This window comes from Temnothorax longispinosus, chromosome 1, assembly GCF_030848805.1.
Source record: "Temnothorax longispinosus isolate EJ_2023e chromosome 1, Tlon_JGU_v1, whole genome shotgun sequence".
Classification (NCBI taxonomy): domain Eukaryota; kingdom Metazoa; phylum Arthropoda; class Insecta; order Hymenoptera; family Formicidae; genus Temnothorax; species Temnothorax longispinosus.
This window is the reverse complement of record NC_092358.1, coordinates 24699420-24713140: the sequence shown is the minus strand read 5'-3', so window position 1 is coordinate 24713140 and position 13721 is coordinate 24699420. Positions and strand designations below refer to the sequence as shown.

Genomic DNA, 13721 nt, shown 5'->3' with positions numbered 1-13721 from the left:
ATTATTATTTACTAAAAAATTTAATTTATAAAAACTTCATTTTTATTTAATCAATAATCTACTCTTGGTTCTATGAAAAGAGAAAACGCAAAATTTCTCAGAGAAGAAGGATTCTTGGAAAAAAAAACGTATCAAGAATACCTTATTAATGTACGGCATAATAGTTACAAATTTTTGAAAATATATATGATTGAGAGATTAGAAAGGAAATAATATAAATAAATTATTTAAACATTTACGAAAAATTGAACAACATTTTTATTCTGAATAACATATTGGAGAAATCCCTATTATAAAATACTTATAAAATAAATATATATACAAATCTCAAACACACATATCGACGTGCTATACTATTTAAATACGATCTTAAATCGAAAGAATAAGTTAATTAAGGATAAATAGACTTTTGCAAAAACATAGGACCACTGGTCCTGTATCGTCTAACTACAGCGGGATTGTCATCGTAAGTACTACTGCCAATGTATCCTTCGAAATTCGGCGAAGCGGAGAAACCATTCGCAAAACCACTCTTACTTCTGTAGCCGCTTACGCTGCTGGCAGCGTAAAGCGGGTCGTCGGAGTAAACACGACCGGTATAACTCGGACTGCTATCTTTAATTATGATGACTTTCCCACTACCCTTGCCGACAGGCATATAATAACCATCGCGTTCCCTTGGCAGGTAAGTTACACCGCTATTCGGAGCGTAGCGAGACAAGTATTTGTAGCCGTATTTACTGGGTTTACCCGACGAATAGATACCGTGCGTCTTGGGGAAATTACTACCCAGAAATGACTGTCCGGAACCTGTTGACATGAACGACGGTATGTCGCGATTATAGCTCACGTGCCCGGCGCTTCCTCGCGTGTAACGCGTCTCGGACGGAATGGAAAAGATGCCGCTGTACTTGTTGCCTCCTTTCAAGTTCAACGGGTCGTTTTTCAGCTTTCCAAACGAGTATTCGCTAGTCAGACCGCCTGACGAATAAGGCGCGTAGATCTGATCAGCACTTTCGGAATAACTTGAGGAGCCGGAGGAACCGAGATATCCCTGTACGCCGCTATCGGTAGAGCCTTCGGAATAATTATCTGATATCCGGGTTGGCCTGTATCCGGAATAAGCGGGTATTCTTTTACTGCTGCTGGTGCTGCTAGCCGCGTACTGACCGAAATCGGAGTCTTTGTGAACCAAATCGCTTGTGTACGCGCTAAAGGCCGACTCCCCGTTATTATTACCGCCAATATATCCTCTGAGCGGCGTAGACGTTGCGCGAGTGGGTGTATTGTAAGATTCACTAGCGGAATTCTCATAGGTATTGGAATATCCTGCATATTCATTTCCGTGATCGTTAGCGGAATACCCGTTGTAACTGTTTCCTGCGTTACCTCCTCCTATATTATCCTGACTACCGGCGTTAATTAACGAGTGACTGCTGACATGGTTGGATAATTTATGATTGGTGTCTCCAGCACCGTAAAAGCTTCCACCGTTTTGATAGCCATCCTTCGATCCCAAGTATCCATTACTAGTAACGGTGTTACTATAATCGTACCCATTGCTATCGCCTGCAGTAAAAGAATAGCCTACAACGAAATCGGGTTTCTATTGAAATGTGTGATACAATTTATTTCTAATTGAAGATTTCAATATATTGCTAATATTCTAAATTCTCAAAAAGTATTACATTTATGTCCATTTCTCTATTAATACGGATTAACTTTAATCTCCGCTTAACTTACTTTTTATCTTTTTCTAATTCTTAAAACTTAAAAAAGAATAAAGAGTAAGTTAAATCGAGATTAAAGTTAATCTGCATAGGTAGAAATGGACATTAATCTTGCATAAATAAGATTTTTTAAAAATATATAGAAAGCAAAACCTATAGATGCAACTTCATCAATACGTACTGTTTAGAGGCGGCTCCGCATTCGCAACTATCATACAACAAATTATCACTGCGCTCTAAAAAGATAAATTATTTCGTGAAAAACTAATCGACCTAATGTAAAATTGAGAAAATACTGCCTGTATAATCACGCGCGAGTTATTCCAACAAAAATTTATTTCAGAAGCAAAGTAATATACACGACTCGAAAATTGAGACAACGAAACAATGCTTTATTCAAGATATCTTCTCTAAACAATAACATACCGTAATAGCACATTATGTAGACTGAGCAATTGATTAAATATATAGTTAAAGAGAAAATACAATATTTTTTTATTTCTCCAATTTCATTCTTAAACGCCGACAAATAATACACGTAGCATTACACGCGGATGTATAATAAACGTGCTAAATTACTTTGCTTTTCGAAATACTCTGCAGATATCCTCTACGTCACTTGAGTTGGTATCTACTTACTAGCAACATACTGATTCTCGCCACGTCTCAACAAAATCAACAATAGCTCAGTGTCAATCGAGTAAAAACTAGACACCTTTCTGGTGTCTACTAAAATGGAACTACACACATATTGGCGGGCAAAAGCGCTGTTTTCTGTTTTATACCCCCAGCAGCCCACTCCCTCGCCTCACGAAAAGGTAAAAGCGATCTCGGTGCGCACATACTGATGTGACATTGGTCGGGACCCGACCATACAGAGCGGAGAGAAACGAGTCAACCTGATTTAGCTCTTCGCTTTTACAGGGAAAGCAATGGGTCACCTCTCTGTGCAACCGCATAGTGAAGTACGAGGTGCAGTATTGCGACCTACCTACATGCCTAATGCACGAAGGTTCCACGGAATAAATCTAGGAAGAATTGTCCCCGCCTTTACTCTACTACGATAATCAGCTGTATCATAGTATACTCTTTACATCACTGTGATTGCACGACATAGTAACGAATAAGTAGTTCTCATAACGGCCTATATGAGAAAGGATATCCTTAGTTACAAGTTCCCGGGTACAGCAGTGATCAGATGCACGCATGAATTACGTATGATTTGTACTATTAATAGGTATACTATTTCTTCAATAGAGCACAGAAGATATTAGTGTAATTAATCATAGACTGTACAAAAAATATAAAATAGTACGATAAAAATCATTCCCATACGATTCTTTTTATTTTAATTATTTTTTTAAATAGTATGTGTGTGTGTATATATACTATATGTATATTATTTTATTTTATTTGGTACCAACAAAATATCAATAAAATTTATAACACTTCTTAAAGATAGTATCGAGATATTATCTATTGTTAGAAATAAATTAAATTTCAATTATACAGCAATGTATAGTTATAATTGCTTAATTTAATGAAATATAAAAGTTTCATGTATACATGATAACAAATTATTCATTTAATCGTTTATCATGTAATCGATTCGATTTAATTATCAATTAATGAATATCTGGATATACGTTTACGGAAATCTTTGAGTTTAACTAATTGAAATTCCGGCCAGAGGATATTTAAGATGTATTTTACATACATACGTAAACCGAGTGTCTTGCTTGAATAATAATGCTGCTATCTGGAAAAGAAAGTTTTTCTCCGTTCCCTTAAATATAGCAAATTTAATGCGGGAACTTTATTTCTCACGGTTTGAAACTTTTACTGTAGAAAGCGTTGCATTTTCACTCACAAACGTTTAATTTTCTTTTTATTATTCACAGTAAATTAACCATATCAATAATACTTTGTATTTAACATTTATGTGTTATTGCGGCTATCGCGAGTCTTTTATATTATTATTCTGTAAAAGGATAGTCTGCAATCTCAAACAAATTGAATAAAGTAAAATTTATTAATCAATATATCATTCCTGATAAAGAGTTAATCGATAGATTGCAAAATAAAAGAGTGCATAGAGGAAATGAATCTCGATTGGAACAATTCGCGTGTGTCTGTACAATTGCCGGATGTATCTGCGGCGTTTCAAGTTCGTGCAGCCAGCTCGAAAGTTCGTAGACGAAGCAGAAAAAATTACAATCCCTTGCCACTTGTTCACGGAAGTCGAAATAGTACGTATATGTCTAAGTACACCTGTCCAATGTCCAGCGTTTATAGTTTTGCTCGTTGTCCTTTTTAATGCTTTCTACTTTCCGCGCACGCACGTGCGTTCGCATGTATTCATTCAAGCGCACTGATCCTAAGTTAACCAGATGTATTTCAATAGGTACTTGGACGGCAATGACCCAGGCAGTTGAATGTAAATGTCAATGTCTCTATTGTTTTACATGCGTGCTATATTCAACGTTAGCATGCGGATATAACGTTTGATATAAAAATAATGTGTATCTTTTCGAATCGTTCGAATCAATTCTGTATATGTGTGCACGAGTATCGCATATTCGATATATATTAACTAATTAATTTGTAAGACAAAGGAGGAGAAAAATATGCACACGATATTAATATTAATGAATAAAATTGAATATTTGCCAATTTGATTTAAATTTATTATTTAAATACATTTAAATACACGCTAATTAAAATTAAGCTCACTTTATATGATTTATAATTCAGGTCAGAATTATAAAAATACGTGACGCATATAAATTAAAAAATAAAATGCTATATCCTTCTTATATAAAAATTGAACGCAGAGATGTAATTACAGATGTAATTAAATAAGCTTTAAATTAAATTGTTACAAGGTAAGAAGTTGCTTTAATTGATGTAATTATCATTACGCATTATTCTTACGGTTATTAGATATAGATATGTGCTTAAGTTGCGTTTCTTGATGATTAAGAATTGAATAATTTATAAGCTTTTAGTAACACCGTGTACCTGCGCACGTCATAGAGTACAGAAAGTAAAATCGGAATGGAAAGTCGAACACAATTAATTCCAAGCACGAAACTCTCTTTAAGCCAATGCAAGTAAAATCTTGACCTTCGAGAAAAAGTAGCTGATACGATCGTATCTTCAGGCGAATATATTGTACGGTGTTTAAAAATCCAACACTTTGCATATCTCGAACAATATCCCGAACTTTGACTTTTGGCGCGCGATATATATCGCAAATCCAAAGACCTTTTATTTCAAACGGGGATGCACCGTCGACACGATCGGTAATCTGATATCATAAGCTGTTAATAAATTAACGTATCTTCGAGCGCTTACAGCTCATTGTTGACAGAGGACAGAAGTAATCGGTATTTTTGCGGCAACGGGCGAAAACTACCGGCGCGCTAATTTATCGCTGGGAACATCGAGAGGAAAGTATCGATACGTCGACAGAATCGCGATGTTGTCGGCACTCGGCATCCCAACTCCCAACATTCCCAACCCAACAACAGTGTGGGACCGTACTGTGTGGGGCGTGGGGACGTTCACTCGTGTAGGAGATGTGACTGACGTGAGGATCGCGAAATTCGCGATTCGCGACGCGATCACCCGCGTGACGGTCGTTCGATCGCGTCTTCTCGATTGGACAGGGTCGCTCGCTCTCTCGTGCGTTCCCCGTATCGCGTCGCAAGCGTTCCCGATAAGCGGCGACGATACCAGCCGGAGCTGTCATGCCTATTATCAGTGAGTTCACGGACGTATGAGTTTTTTCTCCTCGGTAACGAGTAACGAGACAGGTCGAGCTCGAGCGCGAACAATCGGGCCAATTGACGTCTCGACGGCCGCCGCGTGCACGTGCTCGAATTTCGATGTTGCGTCACCCGCAGAATAATGTTGCTCGGCACGTCGCACCGACCTGAGACCTGACCCGACCACTCGGAACTGTCCAAAATACACAAGTTCACGATCGTTTCTCAATGCCATCGTGTCACACGACTTACGTTCCTTTTGCACGAATACGATGATTGTTTTTTACGGAATTAAGCGTCTTTCGAGATGGGGGATAGAGACAATCACAAATGTTGCGCTACATTCGCGACGCAGTATTGATCATCGATAGCAAACATTTATACATTTGTACGCGGAACTTTAAACATGGATTATTTATTTGTTTTAAGTGATAAATCGATCGAGATAATGAGAGATAACGATTCGTCAGATGTGTGGACGACAAGGCGCCATGGAAATGCGAGCCGTGTATGACTAATATGAGTCATTTTGCTATTGATTCCTGTATACATTCAAAGAATTCTAGGCTCTTCAAAAAAATGAGTCCAAGTGAGTTTCGTTATAAATTATATTTACTTAGGCTTTTTTAACAGAAAAATAATTATCCTCACTGATTATACTGTCCGATGATTCTTTTTCAGTCAGAATTACCACTGCGGACAGTCTCGATTACCGTTACATACCCATCACAAAAAACAGCGTTAGTTTAGGCATTAAAGCTAGCCACGATGCAAGGATTGCCTTACGGACCCACCTCGGGGGTGACTCCAATGTATATGAGGTAATGCTATCTTGTTTTATGCAACAATTAATTTTGCTACGTTTATGTCGTATATTTTTAATAACAATTCTTAAAGAACAAAAGTATTTTTTCTTATATAATTTTGTACTATGTCAGATTATTATTGGCGGATGGGGAAACACTATGTCGGCGATAAAAAGAAATAATACCGAACCAGATGTGGCAGAAGCAGACACCAGGGACATACTGAACCCTGATGAGATATGTGATATTTTCATACAGTAAGAGAAAATTATACATTTTATCTGAATATGAATTACATAAAACTACATTTCCCATTTTAATCGACTTCTATTCTACAGATGGTCTTGCGATGGACTATTAAGTGTTAGCCGCGAAGATGATTTTGACATGCCGTTCATGTCTTATAAAGACAGAAGCCCATTTGTCATAAATTATATAGGAGTTAGTACTGCTTGGGGTGCAACCGGGGAATGGATAATTGAAGGTACGTTAACTCATTATGATACATTGTTGTAAAATTTGTTTTACTATTTTTTTTTCCAATATTGAACATTCCTAAATTGCAGTATAATCAAACGTCATAAATGTGCATTAACGTCCTATATGGATCAATCTAAATTGTTCACGAGAAAATATAAATTCTTTTTAACACTTGTGCTACCAGAATGTCAGTTCACGTCACCCGCCATCAGGCAGCAACTGATGGACACGTGCCACTTCTGGGTGGACTTTAACGAGGCGTTTGGACTGCCTCGGAACGCGGTAATGGCCTCCGAGGACGGTCTGTACATCGGCCGAGCGCATCATCAGGGCACAGTGACACCGGGCGGCATTCGCGACAACGTCTGCACGCTCGCCTGGGGCGGCAATGCCCACGAGAAGCGAGAATTCCAGGTGCTGTGCGGCAAGGACGTGAACTGGGTGAAATCCTGGGAGGGTAGCGTGCCTCTACACGCTTTACCTGCCGGCGAAACCGAGGATGGTTACGCTCTGTTCGTCGGCAGGGTATTGCACGACGGTATCTATCACATCGGCAAGATACAACCGAATCACCAAGTGTGTTATATACCGCTGAACGGCCAGGAAATGCCCTACCTCGAGTACGAGGTATTGGTTATACATGACAACTACGGGGTCGAATGTATTGGAAGGTAAAGCGACGGACGGCTTAGAGACAGAATGTATTTATTTTTCCACGAGATGAAATATTTTCGCATGCTATAGTTAAATGCGATCGAGCCTCTCTATAAAATTTCAATTGGAGTTGTTATTTATATTCATGTACACATCAATTATTCATAATTCAAGATAATTTATAACATGTTTTTTATGAATACGAAATATTGCGAATGATATTACTTGATATCATTAGTGAGACAGATATTGATCTTTTGAGGATATATTTTAACTTGATATTCACTAAAAAAAAAATGTAAAAATATATTTCTTGGCAATTTTTTATCCTATAAAATTGGTATAATCTAATGACTCCAATTGAAAACATAAAAGTAGATTAAATCGCCCAAGTATTAACAGTGAGTCATGGGGAATTGGTCAGAATTAAAAGAAATCATTTGCCCTAAGTACGTTTCTTGGCATCAATTTTTATCAATTCTCGCCAATTCCAAACGTAATCTATATGCAATTGTATGATGATTATATATTGACCTCAATATGAATTAATTGTAACTTGTAGTCTATTACGATGTGAGCGCAATTCAAAGACATATTTTTTTATGAATACCGTACGGAAAATTATTGCAAATGGTGTTGGTTCCATTCCTATACACAAACAGGCTAATATATGTATATTTAAACCTGATATTATTTGTACAGACACTAATTAGCAAGTGTGAATAGTAAAATGATATTTAGCTACTAAAAACTTATTATTTAGCTAAGGATAGAAAAAGACCACAGATAATTCCGATTTAGTTTATCGTATTCTATTGCCAGACTATACATATATTATAATAAGTAACAGTATTAAATTATTGCGAAATTTACTTTCTGCACATAAAAGAGAGAGAGAGAAGATACTTATCAGTTTAATGTTAATTCTGAAAATATTTGATATTGATTTATGGATCTTTTAATCTTGAGATGATGAATATGAGACGGAGAAGCTAGTTGTATTATACTTGTTTAATTTAATGACTACTCAGGGTTTTACAATTATAATCCACAAATGACGGCCAATTTAAGACGTAAAACAGAAACCTAATATTTTATCTATGATATTGTGATATGATAATAAGCCGACAACAGAACGACGCGAACCAAAAGAAGCACTCACATTGATGTAGGACAATTTAATGGCGAGTGTTCATACAGTATATATTAGTATCTGTAGTATACGTTTCTCTTTGCGCTGAGCATTTTTTTTTCTTCTTTATTACACACAACATTGCACAAACGCTCAGATGTTACATAAGATATATGCGTTATTACGAGCAACGCTGCACAAATTTATCTAGAACGATTTTTATTAATTAAAGTAAAGTAAAAGTGCTATTTCGATGAGAGAGCACAATTCTACTTTCCTATCTCTGTTATCTGTGTATAAAAAAATATACGTAGCTTGTAATATAACAAGTGTAATTAATGATGTAATTAAAGCGCGATGTAAATCTCTGCGAAGCATGTAGGTACCGCAACGAGCGTACTGTAGCACACGATTCATAGAGTAGCGAAATTTTTATGAATATTATTACACGTATGTAATAAATTTGTAGAAATTCAATGTGCAGAATTAGTTTCTGTCTTTTATAAATGAAAATTTATAGGGGATAGAATATATGGCTAATAGTTTTAAACTTCCTTCAAGCGCTTGAAAGATGAAAAAAAATCTTCAACGGACAAGGAGATACAGCGAAAGTCTTTCCACATTAATCTTTTGCGATTCTAGTTATGTATTAGAATGTTTTCCGTAACGTAACATTGTACATCTTGAAAATATTAGAAGTAGGACAAGATGTTGAAAGCCTCAAAAGGGTTCTAAACACAAAAACGTTTTTAGAACAAACGTTACAAGTATTAATTTCTTTCTAGATGGAAGGTATCTTTCAGATACCAGATTCTTTGTATGTATATACCATAATATATGTATATTACGCATACGCAGTGATGCTACAGTAATTTATCATGTCATTGTTGCACAATGTAAGTATTATTTCCTCTCAATATATATTGCGCAATCATACCACAATTAATTATGATAAATTATATAATCAAATCCAAAACCTCAACTTCATACGCGAGATATATAAACTCCGTCGCGTTTGATCTACCGTCATGGATCGTTATAGAGATCAGTGAGATATTTAATTAAACAGAATTTTTAATTTCTAATAACAAAATTAAAATTGTGTTGTATATAAATAATAATTAGTAGACGAGCAAAATAATTAAATAAATGACAGTAAAAGAGACTCAAAGTGCTCTCACAGAAATTATTTTCACCCAGCTAAACGGAATATTTTGACTCTAATATATAATTATACTTCACGTACGAAAGTTTCCGGACATGTCTGTACTTATTAGATCACGGCGAATTAGATTTCGCTTAATCTCGCTGCATCGGGGGGATGTATATATATATTTGCAGCTTTCGAAGGAATAAATTCGAGAATAACATTAATGTCGGACCACTTACCTATGCGTATCCCCGGGTAGTAGCTTTTCCCCGTTCGCCGAACTCCGGATCTCGCGGCTACCCTCCTTCCAGGCGCCTCGTCGCCCTCCACCTCGTCTCGTCCTCGCTTCGCCCTCCGGGCCTCGTTCGTCGCCACTACGATGCACCGCTAGACGCGCGTGAGGCGAGCACTCGCGATCCACCACTTTTTCGCGCGCGAATCCGACGATCGAGGTCGATTTTCAGTAAATTGTTTAAGCGACCGAGCCGTCCGCGTACCGCCGACTCGGAGACCATTTGTTAACTAGCTCGAAAAGTTCGAAATACGCGTCGCTGATTGGCCGGGAGTTCGCGGATCGTCACGTCCGCGTCTCTGATCCGCTGCAACTTCAATTCGGTCAGTTGCACCGTACGTCGCATGACTTTTTTTTTATTTCGAACTCTTTGAAAAGAAACAAAAGTCCAGATGCCGCCATGCATACCACAATGCCGATATTACTAGGGAAAATAAATGACTAAAATATCGTTTAATTACATTGTAGTACATCACCGGGTATTTTATCGAAAATTAATATCGGTGTCTAATTTCGCTGAGCTCGTATTTGGATACCATCGGCACGACGTCATACTTTATATCGTACGCTTATTGTAATTTCGAATAAAGCGCGATGCTTCTCGACAAAGGCTGCGGTCCACTTGACGCTACAAATTCTTTGGAACGTTCTTCTTTCTCCTTCTTTCTTCATTGAAGGAAAAGAGAAGAGGAATGCTTCGAAGCATTTGTAGCGTCAAGTGGACCGCAGCCAAAAAGATCCTTTCTCGCGTATTCGCAGCGTTGCAGCGTTGGGGAATCAAATCACTGATGTAAATCTCGCCGGCTTCGAGCTCCGAATATCCCGCGAACGGGGCGTACTTACTACCGTTCCGTTTCTCACGTTTTTATCTCGTGCCACTTCGAAACGTGCGAGCGTTGAGGAAAACAAGGCGATTTTTTAGCACGCACGACGAAGTAAATCGGGGCCGGCGATTATGTCGACGTCCCGCAAGCGGCTCCTCCGCGAAATATCGCGGACGAAAAATTTCCGCGCTCGCGCAACCTCGCCTCGTTTTCAGGGTCGCATTTATACGCGTTTTGCTGATTAACGCTTAACATCGACTGCCACACAAATTTTGTACGATTTACGCTGGGAACTACAGCAGAATTTTCATTATCGTGATTATAATAATATAATAATGATAAAATATTAAGTAAATATATTTGAATAAATAAGACTGTATATATCCTCATGAATATTTATATTAAATAACGCACTTTTTACATTATATTATTGTTATCTGCCTGTGTTATTTAAAATTCTGTATTTGATGATATATATTTTTCATAAGTGTCTTAAAAAATTTAATAGCGCCGGTCATCAGTCATCAATGACAACCATAGCAGTCAACGTGTTAGCAACACGGAGAGGACTCATGTCTTCGCTCTTAACCGCCGTAAAATACTTAAAATTTTGTTCATAAAATAAACAAAAATTTGAGAAGACCAAACTATTGCGTTCTATCCTACTTCTATCGATTTCTAATCGGAGAAGGATATAGGGAATTAATAAGGGATAATTAAATGCCAGTAAGGTTTTAAGGAGTCACACAATCAGTCGCTCGCGACGTTAAGATTTAAAATCGCTCGCTTGCTTCGTAGATTCGGCCCTGGTGATTCTAACGCGACGTTCTAACGCGAACATGACGTGTCCTTCGTTTCTGACATTTCCCGACGTTTTTCCGAGTAGCCGTCGGAGACGAGACCTTACAAAGCTGACATGTGAAATCGAGCACGAGCAAACGTGTCTCGCTCGTTGTCCGATGATGGACGTGTATTGGAGGTGTCGCACGATTTACAACCCTCCTCGCCGGGTAGGGGCGTGTTTCTCTCTCGTGTATAAGACACGCTAAACGAGGAACTGTCGTCGGTTGGATCGTAGACCGTCGTGCCGCAAGTAAGTGCAAACCTTGAGAAAAATTTCAAGATATTTCTAAAGATTCTCACGCTACACAAAATTATACAAAATTAGTCGTCTTGTGCAACAGGGGGAAGCTTCGATCTATAACTATCATAATTTTCAAAGCTAATTTTACGCATACAATCATTATCGTATATTTCTGAACAAAAAAAAAATATTGAGTATAAATTATACTTAATTATTTAGTCGTAGATGAAGAATGTCCATGAGATAAAAAATTCTTATGGAAAATATATTATTGTTTATATTTATTATTATCATGTTTCATCGGTTATCATATTTTAAATAATCAATTTTTTTTTTAAACAGGACTTTTACTATTTAGAGCGAGGCCAAGTAAAATAACTGACGATCAAGCGAAAAGTTTTTCATCGTTGCTTTTGGAAGCGCCTCAACATGCGCGGAAACTCGTTGTGTCTCCTATTATTGTTCGCCATTCTGACGAAAGCCTACACGAAGTCTTGCAAGTACTGGTGCAAAATGGGCAATCATCGGTACTATTGTTGCCCGAACGGGAAAGGCGATTCCTCGTCGGAGCACTCGTCGGAGCACGGCTGGCACTCGTTTCTCTTTCCCTGGCTTTGGCTCGGCATCGCCGCGGAGCCGCACGTCGTCGAGCAGCCTTGGCACGAGCTCGTGACGAAGTGGAAGCCGAAGAAGCATTGCCCGCCCTTGAGGGCCCACTGTCCCAGGAGTTACGAGTGGTATAAGCCGCCTAAACACTGCGACAGCGATCACGAGTGCGACGAGTGGGAAAAGTGTTGTTACGACGTGTGTCTGGAGCACAAAACGTGCAAAGACGCTGAATAGACGTTCCTAGGCTCCTAACGTGCTATCATATCGACAAAAGTTTATTATTATTAATAATGATATATTTGATTAATGTATCAATTAAGATACGATACGTGAAAATTGTCGCTGATCATACCATACATTCTAGCTGTATGTCAACGAAAAATGATCCTGTCTTGATATCTTGGCTGCCATAATAAAAAAATAATAATAATATAAAAATGTTAAATTTTATATCATGCATAATTTTTATACCCATTTGACCACATTTTTTAAATATTATTACCTTTTGTAGAAGAATACTGCTTTTTCACGAACCGATAAAAAATTAATCTATTGCAGAACATATTAAGCTGAAGAAATGAAAATAAACAACAAAGGGAGCTCTTTCCAGCAAGCTATACGCAAGTCGACACAATTCGGTTTTAAATTTTTTTTATTGAGCAGTCTGATGGCATACTTTCTTTGTAAACTTTTTGAATTTTTGCAATATCTTCAAAATTGAAGAAAATATAGTACATAAAAATGTGCTGTGACGTCATACCTTATATGCGAAATGACGCGGCGTCATACCTTTTGAAGTTGCCGTCATCAAATAAACTTTAGCAAACTATAACTTTCTCAAATTTAGGTTTTTTTTTTTAATTCAAAAAGTACTAAAAATCGGCTTAGATTCTCTACATTAATTATAGATACCGCTTAATAAAAAAAAAAATGTTAAAACCGAATTAAGTGTCGTTTTGTCTTTGTTACTCATTGCCAAAAAAAGAAAGATAGAACGACGTTTGTGTCGCTTGCTTGGAAGCTCCCAAAATGTGGTAGAAACCCATTTGATATGCATATATATATATAATTGTCGCATTATTGATTTGTATTATCGTTCATCACTTTGTGAACGTAGCGCGGAACGGAACCAGAAGCTACGCGCTCAGCACGTTACCCATCGAGGATATCGTATATCGGCTACGTAGTTC

At 37.6% G+C, this 13721-nt stretch overlaps 3 protein-coding genes across 4 annotated transcripts; 2 read left to right on the top strand and 1 right to left on the bottom strand.

The window, feature by feature from the left end:
* Positions 1–298: 298 nt before the first annotated feature.
* On the bottom strand, positions 299–5735 carry LOC139814348 (uncharacterized). The gene is made up of 2 exons (XM_071780565.1): positions 5633–5735; positions 299–1587 (listed from the first exon to the last, which is right to left on the bottom strand). Exons 1-2 carry the CDS (start codon positions 5733–5735, stop codon positions 392–394), a joined length of 1299 nt encoding a protein of 432 aa, XP_071636666.1. The 3' UTR covers positions 299–391.
* Positions 5238–9514, top strand: LOC139820342 (C3 and PZP-like alpha-2-macroglobulin domain-containing protein 8). 2 transcript variants are annotated; one of them, XM_071790530.1, is made up of 6 exons: positions 5238–5495; positions 5930–6089; positions 6182–6321; positions 6439–6563; positions 6645–6790; positions 6971–9514. In XM_071790530.1, exons 2-6 carry the CDS (start codon positions 6011–6013, stop codon positions 7459–7461), a joined length of 981 nt encoding a protein of 326 aa, XP_071646631.1. In that variant the 5' UTR covers positions 5238–5495; positions 5930–6010; the 3' UTR covers positions 7462–9514. The 2 variants fall into 2 exon arrangements, with proteins under 2 accessions (XP_071646631.1, XP_071646636.1); XM_071790535.1 differs by lacking the exon at positions 5238–5495 and adding an exon at positions 5507–5710.
* Positions 9515–11682: 2168 nt separating this feature from the next.
* On the top strand, positions 11683–13713 carry LOC139820377 (uncharacterized). The gene is made up of 2 exons (XM_071790575.1): positions 11683–11931; positions 12265–13713. Exon 2 carries the CDS (start codon positions 12352–12354, stop codon positions 12763–12765), a length of 414 nt encoding a protein of 137 aa, XP_071646676.1. The 5' UTR covers positions 11683–11931; positions 12265–12351; the 3' UTR covers positions 12766–13713.
* Positions 13714–13721: the final 8 nt, after the last annotated feature.

Excerpts from the sequence above, each read along its gene's own strand:
- LOC139814348 (XM_071780565.1), bottom strand. The coding sequence starts at position 5,735 with ATGGCATTGAGAAACGATCGTGAACTTGTGTATTTTGGACAGTTCCGA. Across the intron at positions 1,588-5,632 it reads CGAGCAACATTATTCTGCGG|GCTATTCTTTTACTGCAGGC; the intron begins GTGACGCAACAT and ends ATTTCGTTGTAG.
- LOC139820342 (XM_071790530.1), top strand. The coding sequence starts at position 6,011 with ATGACTAATATGAGTCATTTTGCTATTGATTCCTGTATACATTCAAAG. Across the intron at positions 6,090-6,181 it reads CTTCAAAAAAATGAGTCCAA|TCAGAATTACCACTGCGGAC; the intron begins GTGAGTTTCGTT and ends ATTCTTTTTCAG. Across the intron at positions 6,564-6,644 it reads ATATGTGATATTTTCATACA|ATGGTCTTGCGATGGACTAT; the intron begins GTAAGAGAAAAT and ends TCTATTCTACAG.
- LOC139820377 (XM_071790575.1), top strand. The coding sequence starts at position 12,352 with ATGCGCGGAAACTCGTTGTGTCTCCTATTATTGTTCGCCATTCTGACG.